Source organism: Trematomus bernacchii, unplaced genomic scaffold, assembly GCF_902827165.1.
Source record: "Trematomus bernacchii unplaced genomic scaffold, fTreBer1.1, whole genome shotgun sequence".
NCBI classification, from domain to species: Eukaryota; Metazoa; Chordata; class Actinopteri; order Perciformes; family Nototheniidae; genus Trematomus; species Trematomus bernacchii.
This window is the reverse complement of record NW_022987559.1, coordinates 274,209-287,239: the sequence shown is the minus strand read 5'-3', so window position 1 is coordinate 287,239 and position 13,031 is coordinate 274,209. Positions and strand designations below refer to the sequence as shown.

Below are 13,031 nucleotides of genomic sequence, written 5' to 3'. Positions count from 1 at the left end.
ATCCCTTTCTATGTAAATAAACACCAGAGAGAGGAGAAGAGAGGAGGAGAGGGAAGGAGGCAGAGGAAATCAAAGTAGGACACTCAAACCTGAGACAAGGGGGTCGAACCAGGTTCAGAGAGGAAAAGGAAGAGTGACGTAAGAGGGGGGAGATTGAACAGTTGGCTGATGAGGAGGATGGGGGAGAGAGGAAGGAAGCAGAGGAAATCAAAGTAGGACACTCAAACCTGAGACAAGGGGGTCGAACCAGGTTCAGAGAGGAAAAGGAAGAGTGACGTAAGAGGGAGGAGATTGAACAGTTGGCTGATGAGGAGGATGGGGGAGAGAGGAAGGAAGCAAACTCACAATGGGCCGAGGTGATGAAGGGAGAGGGAGAGAGGGGAGAGAGAGAGAGAGGGGAGAGTCATCTGGAAGGAATGAAGAGGGGAGATACATTGAACGCGAGGAAGGGAACTGTCTGGCACAGGCCACATGAGAAGGAGTCACGTGAAGGAATGCAGAGGAGGAGGATAGATGGAGGGAGACGGGATGAGGACATCAATAATCTGTGCCAGAAAAAGTCATTCTGTATCAGAAGTAAAAGAGCAAGAGGAGGGAGAACGAGGCACAAACAAGTGAATGTTGGTAGGTGGAGCCGCAGGGACTTCTATTTAAAACCAGAGCACTTGTGTTAGTTTACACAAGGAACCACATCCTCACCAAACCCCCCCCACTTCCCGAGGCTGTGTCTATTTAAATGGCGAGTGCTACCGCTCTAATCAGGGCTGCTACACACACACAATAACTTGTATATAGACTCATACTGCACTATTCCACATCATAACTTTATTTCATTTTTATAACTATTATTATTTTTGTATTGCTCTTATTGTTATTATGTTGCAGAAGCCTGTGACATAAGATTTTCAACTGCATAATTACTCTGTAGCTATGTCAGATTGACAATAAAGAACCTTGAAACACACACACACACACACACACACACACACACACACACACACACACACACACACACACACACACACACACACACACACACACACACACACACACACACACACACACACACACACACACACACACACACACACACACACACACACCACACACACACACACACACACACACACACACACACACACACACCACACACACACACACACACACACACCACACACACACACACACACACACACACACACACACACACACACACACACACACACACACACACACACACACACACACACACACACACACACACACACACACACACACACACACACACACACACACACACACACACACACACACACACACACACACACACACACACACACACACAGGAAGAGAGGAAAGCGGTTAAAGTGTTTCATTTTGGAAAGCTCTTTTTTTTTTTTTAAGGGGAGGTGGGTTCAGGAGCACACACCCAGAGGGGCCTCGGTGACAAGTACTAGTCAGCAGAGAAGATGCCCTCCTAGCTCTTCCTAAAGAGGCCAAGACAGAAAGCCAAGTAACAAGCAAGTGTATGAAGCACGAGCAGCGTAACCATGCATAGGAGCTGCAGAATATTTGAACACACACATACTGTATCGCCCTTTTGAGGAGGACTAGTGTACCAAGAACATCTGCTAAAAAAAAGGCACCACAGTGGCAATCCACACAACACAAAAAGCCTCTCCATCAGCCTCCATTTCAACAGAAACTACCCAATCATCTCCGGTTACAAAGCCACTTTCCCTCTAGGGCCGCCACTCAAAGGCCGGCCTTACCATTGATACAGGTGTGGTGCAGAGGGAGGGGGGGGGGAAGGACAATACGTGGCCTTCTCAATGGCCTCCCTCGCCTCACCTGGATTAGGGGGGGGGGGGGGACAGCCTGAGGGGAGGAAGGGGGAGGAGGGTCTCTAAGTTCGAGCTGAGAACAATGGAGTCTCTGTTTGCACACCCAGTGTATCAGTGAGTCTGACAGCTGATGGACTGAAAACAACCTCTGAAGGCTGCTGCTGAATCAGTCCTGTGCAAACGTTTGTTATAGGGGTTATATTAAAGTGTGATTCATCGTAGCCATGGTGATGTCTTTATCATGCTTGTTGTGTCTCATCAACAGGCCAATAAACAAATATATTTGACAATTTAAAATGAATCAAGCCAGGGAAATGGAAAGCAGCTGCATTAAAAGGACCGGGAACAAGCACATGTTAGAACACTGCGAAGACAAATCGGTTATTAAAATAGTTTCTTATTCCTAGTTTTGTTTATTGACTAACAAAAAAGATGGTTCTTAAGTAAAGCTTCAAAGAGACATTGGATCGTTTTTTAACTACAAACTGTCAACTATTCTGATAACCCATTAATTGGTTTGAGACACTTTCTTTATTCAAATCTATTCTTTAATACTTTCTGGTTTCTTTACTCCTCAATGGCTGTAAACTAAATATCTTGGGCTTTAGAAACACTAATAGACCGTTTTCTCACTTGGACCAAACAACGAATCTATTAACTACAAAACTAATCAAGAGATCAATTGTTAGATTAAACCGTTTGTTGCAGCCCTTGACAGATGACTTAGCGTAGATTTGTAGAAAGAACTTTTCTCAAAGAGTACTCAGACCAAGTCACACCAAACAAAAACGCACAATAATTGTCACAAAGCCAGTTCTCTGCTGAGGTACATTGTACAGAGGGAATTAACTCTTCCAATGTAAGCCCCATTCAAACTCCAGTGTGAAGTTCCTGTTAGATGAGTCAAGCTACATCACTGGCCTGTAAGCGCCTGCGGGGGGGGAGGCGTGTGAGACAGCATGCAGCAGCAGGGAGTGGACACCGTCAGCCTGATCCTGCACTGCACGACGGGTTAGCTCTGCAGAAATTAAATAAAACTCTGCATCTGTTTCCATTTCTCCCCGCCTCACGTCATATGGTTCGCTCGCCCGCTTGCTCGACTTCGTTCTGTCACTTCTCCTTTCCCGCCCTCTGTACAGTAAGCAAGTGATTCAACCATCAAAGCCGCCCTGAGAACGTGTGCGCGACGTAAATGCGCTGTTTGTGTGTCAGGAGGTGCTGGTGATGACTGGCGTTACCCGCAGCCTGGGCGAGGGGAGGGTGAGACCATCGGGGGGGGGGGGGGGAAGGGGGTGAGGTGGGGTGAGACACTGTAAAAGTGTCACAGCAACTTAACCTTCAAAATAAATGCCCACTAGGGCGAGGAGAGGGAGGAGGCGTGCTCGGCCATTACAAGGGAAGGAGGGGAAACACGTAGGAGAGAGGGAGAGTGATTGATGTGGAGAAGAAAAAAGAAACAAGACCTCGTTAGAGGAGGTAGGAGGGGAGACGCATGAAATACAAATGTGTGAGGGCGAGGGGGTAAAAGTGGAGCGAGAGACAGCGAGAGAAAATGAAAGTGGAAGAGGGGGAAAGTAGTCGAGGCAGTTTGGATGGGCTTCAAGAGAAACTCTGGAGCTGATATAGGTGGAGGAGACAACTGGGGAATTGGACCGAGGCACCGGGAGAGGAAGAAAGCCACCAGAGAGGGGAGAAGAGAGGCAGAGAGATTAAGGGGGGAGAGTAAGAGGATAGACGAGGAAAGCAACAGACATTCCAATTACAGAAAGCAGAAACGAGGGATTGATGACTAAAAACGGAGGAGAACAGAGAACAAAGAACGAGAGATACAGTAAAAGGGACAACGGTTTACCGAGCAGATGGAGCAATTATGCAGAGAGGAGAGGAAGTTTAGAGCATTAGGCGAAGACGTAAACAGGGTGAAGCAGCGACGGAGTGAATCAAGATGGAGGAGTTAAAACGTGACAGTCGGGGGGGGGGAGGCAGAGTGACGGAGGAGAGAAAGTGGACGATTAGAAAGCAGGCAATCAGTTTAACACACGAATGAGACAAATGGCCTTAACTAAAGGAGGCCCTGCTCTCCCTGAGGAGCCACACCAAACAAACCCCTGTTGACAAAACACAGGCCTGATAACTGAATAAACCTGCTGCTCTGTTTGACCTTAATGTGCCGTTTGCTTCAGGGGAGGATTTGAATGCTCTTGCTATTTCAAGGCTCAGGAGACCAATGACGGTAGTAGTGCTTGTTTATCGACATACCATGGCGGCACATTTTCAGAACTAACAAGTGAAACAAGAGATAGCATTGGTATCAGTCGTGAGATTGAGTTGTTGGATCTCAAAAACACGGCTGGATTGTGAAACACAAGAATACACTTCTCTGCTTTCATGAGAACTAAACCTGTTGTGCATTATCTCGGCTATGGCGTATTCAGTTTTTGTTATCTCATATTTCTGAGATGATATCTATAAAGAATAAAACATTTTCTTTATATATATATATATTACAGCGTGTAATTTGATCCTGTTCCTCAAATAGGTCTGCTTGGATTTAGAGGAAAGCGGGCTGAATTGAAAGCAGATTGTGAGCATGAGGTTTTTGGGGTATATGACTCTACATCCTGCACCCAGAGACCTGACAAGACCCCGTCACGCTGAATTCAATTTCCTCCTGTAGCCAGCCTGTCCACTGCCTATGATAAGTGTGAATTTGACATGACCTTGTCAAAGTCAGATGTGACGAAGATGCAGCACATATCTCTGTGTGTGCGCGTGTGTGTGCGCGCGTGTGTGTTAATAGCATAGCAGAGGTGTGCAGATAGGCAACAGATCGGATGTAATGTCCCTGGCCAAACATGTTGTTAAAGCAGCAAAATGCATTCGAAAAAGAAAAAAAGTAGTAACAGCGGAATTGGCTCGACATTTCACAAACTGGGGGCAGGGAGGGATTAGCAGAGGAGGAGGGGAGAGAGAGATGTTTCATGGTGCTGTCACGCCGGCAGAGCGAGACCTAAATGTTTTCAATATCACATAAGGGCACTGCATCATCCACCATTCAATACTGGATCAATAACGCAAACCACCTTCCACCTCGCAAACTACATTTAGACACATTAAGGTGACTGCTAATGAGCTGCGTGTGCACTAGTGTGTGTGCACTAGTGTGTGTGTGTGTGTGTGTGTGTGTGTGTGTGTGTGTGTGTGTGTGTGTGTGTGTGTGTGTAGGGACATGCTCAGGAGGACACAGTCAAGGGCCCCTCAGTGCTACGTTGCACAGAGATCTGCTGAGTCCACTAGTGGGAGGATTTATGAAATAAAAGAATGTGACAAAGATAGAAGAAATGGGAGGAAAGATGACAGCGAGAGGCTACAGGTCAGGTGAGTATAATAAATAGAGAAAGGTTAGTGCATGCAGTCCTTTTCCTGCCTACAATGGATGTTAAATATGTGTCTCATGCTCTAAGAGAGGAAAAGGAGGGGAGGGGAGGTACGACTAAATTACAAATGAGCTGATCATTCCCGGCCTCCGTGCTTAACTCCTTCACACCGTTTCTGAAATCCTCCTTCAATCCTCTCGCCAAGATGCTGCGGCGTGAAATCTGAAAATGTCGATATCATCAACACCCTGCTCCTCACAGGGACGCCCATCTCCCAAGTCTGGCTAATTAAGGGGATTTTATTTGTAAAGAGTCTGGCTGCCTCTCGATGCATCTTGGAATAGACTCGCCGCTCATTCTCCACTTCGGCTGACCTGGAATGTGTTTGACCTGCATCTCCCTAAATTCCATCTGGGGTTCGTTAGACATAAGGAAATGCAGAATTGGCAGAAGGTATCTCGACTAATGGCGCAGAAACGTGTGTGTGTGTGACTGAAAAATGAAGTGAGCCACACGTCTTATAGCATTTTGTACGCGAGATAAGGGGCTGGCATGCTACTCCTGCAAGAAAGTGTTCAAACTCGCCATTATGAGAAACTATCGTGGGTGGTTGGAGTACATTATAGATTGGTCTCACAGTGAACTCGTATCAGTGTGTGAGCTAAATGCACAAAGATTTAAGTTAGATAGTAGCTTAACCCAAAGCCTCTGCCAAAAACATCATTTGTGTTTCTGGAAGCCCCTGAGATGCCTCTATTCACACTAATGACATTTGGCATTCCTTCTAAGACGAGGACTTTTGCTCATTTTGGATCAGATGGAGCCGACTCCAGCAGTCTGGCAACCCAGGGAGCCAAACACAAACATCCCTGTGGGGGGGGGGCTCGGGAACATGTAGGCGGAGGGGGGGAGGGGGGAGGTGGGGGGTGATAGGATGGACATGGAGCCGTCTCAGAGCTCCTGATTTGCTCTCTTTTTGTAGGAAAGCCACTATCATTACCGACAAGTTGGAGGGAAAGCGTCCGTAAAAGAGAGTCAGTTAAATAAGCAGGGAGAGATACAAAAGGATGTCCTCAGATCTGATGTCGGAGGAAGATAACAGGGTTTGCAGACGAGGCTGATACACACCATTTCCTCCAGGAAACACTAACGCACACATGCACTGTCATCGTGAGATGTGACGGTTTCTCCCTATTATTGGAATGTCATTTTACTTACAGCGCAGCCTGCAGATCCTGCCCTTATTCATCACCAGCTTTGTGTGTGTGTGTGTGTGTGTTTACTCAATTGTGTTTGTGGTCTAAAATGAAACAAGAAGCAGTGGCTCGTGCTCATCGACCTCCCTCTCGTCTTCAGATCCATCCGTCCCGTCTAATAATAGTTGCCAAGTCAACAATAAACCCAAAGGATCCTTTGTGTTTCTGTTCATTGCTGATGAAAAATCTGCAGAGCAAAAGTAATTCTACTGAAAGCCATTTATCAAAACATCTTTATATATATATATATATATATATATATATCTAAAACCCTGTTAAGATGCTGAGGATCAACATTATTTAAATCAATAACGCTTCCATTTGAAAAAAAAGGGTTTTTTTGAATATTGAAAGTGCCTGCCGCTAAAATGTTTTCAATACGTCTATTAAAAAGCTTTCCTTCCATCTCTTGGTTAATGTTAGATAAGAGGTACTCCATTTCGAGGCAGCCATTAAATATTGCCACTAAACTGAAATCACTTTTTTCCCCATTCTCGTGAAATAACAAGTAATGATAGAAAACTGTTTGAATCATTAGGTTCATTTGGTAAAATGCCAAATGTTTGCTTCAGTCATTCTACAGTTAAGTTATTCAAAATTAAAATGGGGCCACATTTGCCACACACACACTTGCTTGATATCACACTCACATCTCCATTAAGCTGTAAATCCAAGCACACTTTTACGTCTAAATCAACAAACTCTTAACGGTGATTATAAAGGGGGCGGAGGAGGTTATTGATGTGTCATTTAAACAAGAAGGCCTGTTAGTAGGTGTGTGTGTGTGTGTGTGTGTGTGTGTGTGTGTGGTTATAGCAAATTCCACGGCAAGAACGAGACTTATTTTACACACACCTGACCTTTTCAAAATCCTTCTGACATTTACAGGGCCGGTGCAAAGGGGCAAGGACAGCTCATTTACATAACGATAGGGCCTAATGGAGACAGCCATTAACACAAAAAGCAAACCAAGACCGAAGCCCCTCGCTCCGCTGGGACTAATGAGATACTAAGGACTTGCTTTTTCCGTCTTTTATTATTAGGGAGGGGGAATAACAAACTCTTCTCATTAACCATTAATCAAATTCCCCTTAATGGACAAAGTGTGGTGCTCTCTCTCTCTCTCTCTGTGTTGTAATGATGAATGGTCTCAGGCTTGGCAGGACTTCACTGTTCACAATCTCTCCAATAGAAGGAGCAAATACTTTGAGCTGTTGCACAAGAGGGACTGCCAAAAGAAACAACACTTGAGAGTTTTGATTGACTTTGTATGTGGGAGAGCGGGGTGGTGTTGAAATGCTGGGAAATTACCAGATATTTATGGGAATATATTTTTAAAAAACAACACCATTTCAGGGGGGCTGGTATTGCTTTGGCTGACAATAACTCCAACAGCCAGGGTGACAGAGCATGGTGAGGTCACATGTGGTTTATTTTCCTGTCTGTCTGCATGTTGTTCATAAACAGCATGGCCTTCAGTCCAAAGAGAGGCTGGGAGACGGGGAGGGAGGCTATTTGAATAACCCAACGCGGACCGTCACTCAAACAAAAGCAGTGGACAGGAGAGAATGAAACGTAGATGAAATAAAGAAGAGACGAGAACAAGGCCTCCCTGTTTGAACTCGACGGGGTGGGGGAGGGAGCGAGGGATGGCGGGAATGAAGGAGTTTTTCGGGTGGCGGGTGGGAAAGAGGGGAGGTGGGGCGTCGGTTGTCTTAATTAGACGCTGGCCATTTAGTTTTTCTGAAACGGAGCCACGCACACTGCAGCAGGGGAGCCACCAGGAGAAGCTTTGCATCTGAATCAGCTGAGCGGCAGGTATCAGGCAAACATTGGTTTACGTGTGAGCAGAGAGAGAAGCAGCCTCCTCCCCCGGCTCTGACCCCGCAGGCTCAAAAGTTTCTCAGGCAGGCAGACCCCCCCCCACCTCCAAACACGCAGCTTACTCAGCCATAAACACAATGCCATAGCCTCATACCCCCCATCATGAACTCCCCCTCACATAAGCCCTCCCTTCTTCCAATAAAAACATCTCCATGGTAATGGGCCAAGCCTTTCTGACCCACATCCATGGGCCCTCACAACTTTGACTCAGGGGGGGGTGGGAGTCTACTATCATAGTGTAATTTTGGGAGCTTAAACTAGACCCCCACCTGCCAGTTTCTATTAAGTTTGGTATATATATGCAACTACAGAAGCCTTCCTTGATTAAAACCCATCAACCTTAATATTGAATGTTTTACATTGCAGCAAAAGGCCAACTTTGCAGAGAATTAAATTAACTCCTCCCACGGTAGAAGGTGGAGGTAAGTGGATACAGTGCAGCTTGAGAGGTAGAGGGGAATGCAAAATGCTAACTAGACAAGTGAAGAGTTCCAGCCCTGCAGTTGCAGCTCCAGTTGCTTCACTATTACCCAAAAGGGGGTCAAAGGTCGACTCTGGAAAAACACGACTTAAATGAAAGAAAAACTAAAAGCAATGTAGTGGCTAAGCCTTGTGCTTTTCCTCGCTTATAAATATGTAAACTCTTTTGTTTTGTTTACCCCACTTTTCCCCCTCCCCTAAGAGCACTTCATGTTCAGCCAAATGAAATTGAACAAAAAAGGTCCATGTCATGAATAAGTCAGAAGAGTCTTAATCATCAGCATCACGATCAAATACATTAGTGTACACTTCTGAACATGTATAATGTAGCCGTGCCACAGATCTAGATCTAGTCCTACATTCTTGCCCCAATTACTACACAAAACAAATAGCTGGCCCAGCGAGGAAGCAAAGGAAATGTTGAACTGGTTTCATGCCACACACATTCATATGTTAATGGCTTACCTGCATGCCAGAAATGTTTTCTATTGTTTATGGGCCTGCTCACCTGTAGGCTACCTGGGCTCAAGTGGACTGGAAAAGAGCTGAATAATTAACCTGTTTACACAGCCAGGGTGGCCTGTTGCCTTGTTTAAAGTAATAGCAACACATTTCCAATAAAGGGAGGGGGTGGTTCACTGAATACAAAGTATGCAGAAGTAACAAGTACACCAAAAATAAGCAGTTCTCATCAGAGAGAATGATTGAGTTTCATGTTGTTGTCCGCCTCCCCTCTCTGTGTACATTGGGAGCGGTTTCATCCCCATGTTGCACAAGTGAAGTGTAACTAATAGAAGATGAAGTGCGGACAGTGGGAAGAAAAGAAGAAGGGGGACGTGGATAAGAGTGGCTTCAGGCGAAATAGTACCAAGGACAGACTGGCTCGATTTAAAAGAGGAAAAGGACTGTAATATCGAGGCCAGAAGGCACCTGGGAAAAACACCTTGCTCCACAGAGCCACACCTTAGAAACCTAAACATGGCGTTGAGTCATCGACCGAAACTTGGTTCAAAGAGCTGATGTATGAACGAAAACACGGAAATACTAAAGAGAAAAGAAAAGACGAAACATCTTTGAGTATAATTGGACGACACTGTTATAAAATGTGTTATATGTTAGGGGTTTAAGAGCCAAACACCTCGCCACTACAGCGAGTTAGGAAATCACCTGCTGGATCTCAGCTCCTGTCACCGCCCTGACAGGTGTGTTAGTCAGGTTTTTACTCTTAAATTATTAAAGCTCTGAGAAAGAAATAGAAGACAGAGAGCTGCCCACAACCAGCTGGACACTATTAAGTTTGTATCATGTCTTACCGTGTTGAAGAACTATCGACGCCACCAGGCAGAGCAGTCCGATCATTTTGGAGCAGTCATGCCAGTTTCGGGCGTCATGTCTCGCCATGGTGCTTTACGGTCCCCTGTTTTTGAAAACCAGGCAGTCTCTACGGGACAAACGTAGAGTCGAAACCTTCAGACGCGCGACAGTTTCTGCGTAAAAGCGCACCAATTCAAGGCGGAATAAACTTGTTTGTCTTCAGGACAGAGCGGGAGTCCGGCAGAAGGGTCCTTAGCTGCGCCTTTAAGACGGAGAGTGTTGAAATAAATGAAAATCCTGCTGAATTGTTCCCGGCAGCAGCAGCAGGTGAATATCCCCTCACAGCTGGTGCTCTGCTTGTAATGAAGTGCTCCTGCGCTCAGTCTACTCCAACAACTAGTTCCTGCGAGCGCGCGACTGTCCGACACAGTGACTGTGTGATGTCATCGGAGGCGTCACAGCCCTCTGCCCCAAAACCAATTAGGACCAGCAACAGCAGGGAGGAGGGAGGAGGGAGGAGGGAGGAGGGGGGGGTCTGGGAGCAACTTGTTGAACCACCTAAGCATTTCCCACCTTAGAAAACACAACATAGATTTATATATCATCTACATTTGCACCGCAGGTTTCACTGTGATTTCTGCCAGGCATGGACATTGTGCAAAAGCGTGATTTATATCCAGGAATATCTCTATATCTCTATATGGGGATATTTACAAGCTCCTGATCAGCTACGTTCATCCATTGTTATCTTTAAGTAGCCGAAAATTGATATATGGATTTGCTAAACTGACACAAATATATACCTCTACCTTTTAGGTGACGGTACAACCTTGCTGATGTATCTTATATAGTTTATTATTCTTTGTACTTTTAGTTATGCTTTTTTCTATATGTTTTGTCTATTTATGTGCTATTTCTACTCTTTATATTATTTTTTATTGTATTGTTTTGTGACTGTTATGTACTATGCTTTATTTTTTCGGGGTGGGAAGGGTAACACAATTGACAATACGCAAAATGTTGTATCTTATTTTGTACAAACGGATAGCAAAGCTGCATTGTTGTTGATGAAAAAGGACAATAACAATAGATCACTATGAAGCCACCTCTCTAAATGCATATAGCTAATTCTACAGTGCTGTATTTGAATATCATCCACAGGAAAAATGGCATTCAACTTTAAAACAATGTAAGTAACTACATTTTTTTCTGTACTATTTAAAAGTGGTTGTAACACGTTGAAACAGATGCTTCTTGCGCCCTCTGCAGTTGGTTTCTGCACACACACACACACACACCATTGAGATTAGCTCATATAAATAAACCCCAGACCAACAGATGCCAAAATCAATAAACATCCATGAATGAACGCAGAAAAAACCCAATCCAGTGGCATTCAGCAAAATCAAATCAAGAGGAAACAGCTTCTCGTGTATCTATTTGCAGACCCTCTTGTTGATGAGATTTTACTTTTCTTCTTCCACAAAATAACTTCCAATTCTTTCCCTCTGAGGGAGGGTGCATACTAGCATAGCAAAGGCATTATCTGGTTTAGGTCTAATCCCTGCACCCAAGTGTTTTGCAGCCAATGTAATTACATCTCCATAAATCCCACAGTTTAAACTGTTCGGTTCCTTCTGTTCTCTTCAATTTCCAGATTCCCCTCCAGTGTCAAACTCTTATTTCCAGATTGTATTTCTGGAGACGCTGATTACGATCAGAGGTCAGACAATGTTCTGCACACCAGAAAAAACAAATGAATAGCTACAATTTTTGGACGTTTATATCTTCACAGAGACAGGATGAGTTTCATTTTCTTTCCTCTCCCGCTGTAAATCCAGAGACTGTGAACGCATCTGGAGAAAGCAGCTGTGGGTTTTAAATGCCAACAGTATTTTTGCATAGCCATATTTAAATTTGCATCCGTCTTTTTTGGCCCTGTAACTGAGCGTTTGAGCACCAACAACAGTCAGAGCAGGGACCACCCGTACAACCACTGCCACCACAAAATGTTATGCATTCATGAATAAGGAGCTTTAAAGAAAACGGCCTCCAAATGGGGGATTTCATTCCTTTTCCGTCCAATACTCATCCATTTTTCATACCCATACCAAATCGACCTTCACACTTTAGACTCTCCTGCTACCACCCACTTCTCTTATGCAGTGCATAACCTCTTTTTCACTCGTCGTTTTACACCTTCCCTTCGTTTACACTTCACTTTCCTCCTTATTCCTTCTCCCTTTATCTCCCTCCCTCTTCCCCTCTTCGCGTGTCATTCGATTTCCTTTTGTCCACTCGTCCTTCACTCCTTGCAGCCATTCATCCTGCCCTCCATCCCCGTGCTCTCAGGGGGTCTGTGGCAGTGATAATGAAGCACATAGTTAACAGATATTAGCTCATTGGCAGTGGATTCATTAGACAGAGCCAAGGCTTATGGTGATTATTTACCCGTGGAGGAGGGGCCACCGGATCAGCTCTGTGTTCTGTGTCAGCAGCCACAGGCTTCTTTGAAGTCACACTCTCTGCTCTCACACTTCTCCCCGGGTTTCTCTTTCTGTCTGAGCACCTCTCACACATTTCTCCCCCCTCTTCCTGCTCTCCCACATTTTCTTCTTCCTTCCCTGTCATTAGACACCCACAATACATATCTGCATTCTCTCACTCTCCCTTCTCCATCGCTATCTCTCCTCGCCGCCCCCATTCACCCAATGGTAATTATGGGAAAATCTGTAATAGTGCTCAGAGGAGCTGATAATACCTTTAGCTTAATTAAAGACATTAATGGGATGTAAAGACATGTAGCCCAGGGGTTGCCGTGCACCCACACTAACCCAAACTCTTTATTTCTGTCTTTTTCATCTCCCTCAATCCCT

At 45.0% G+C, this 13,031-nt stretch overlaps 1 protein-coding gene across 2 annotated transcripts in view; it reads right to left on the bottom strand.

Moving 5' to 3' along the window:
• The window catches only part of LOC117477305 (nectin-2-like), an 82,773-nt gene extending 72,194 nt beyond the window's left edge, over positions 1–10,579 (bottom strand). The window contains exon 1 of one of the 2 annotated variants that reach the window (XM_034123983.1): positions 10,155–10,579. In XM_034123983.1, coding sequence (XP_033979874.1) covers positions 10,155–10,242 — 88 coding nt within the window. In that variant the 5' untranslated portion in view covers positions 10,243–10,579. The remainder of the gene's footprint in view (positions 1–10,154) is intronic. The other variant, XM_034123984.1, reaches the window with a different exon arrangement.
• Positions 10,580–13,031: the final 2,452 nt, after the last annotated feature.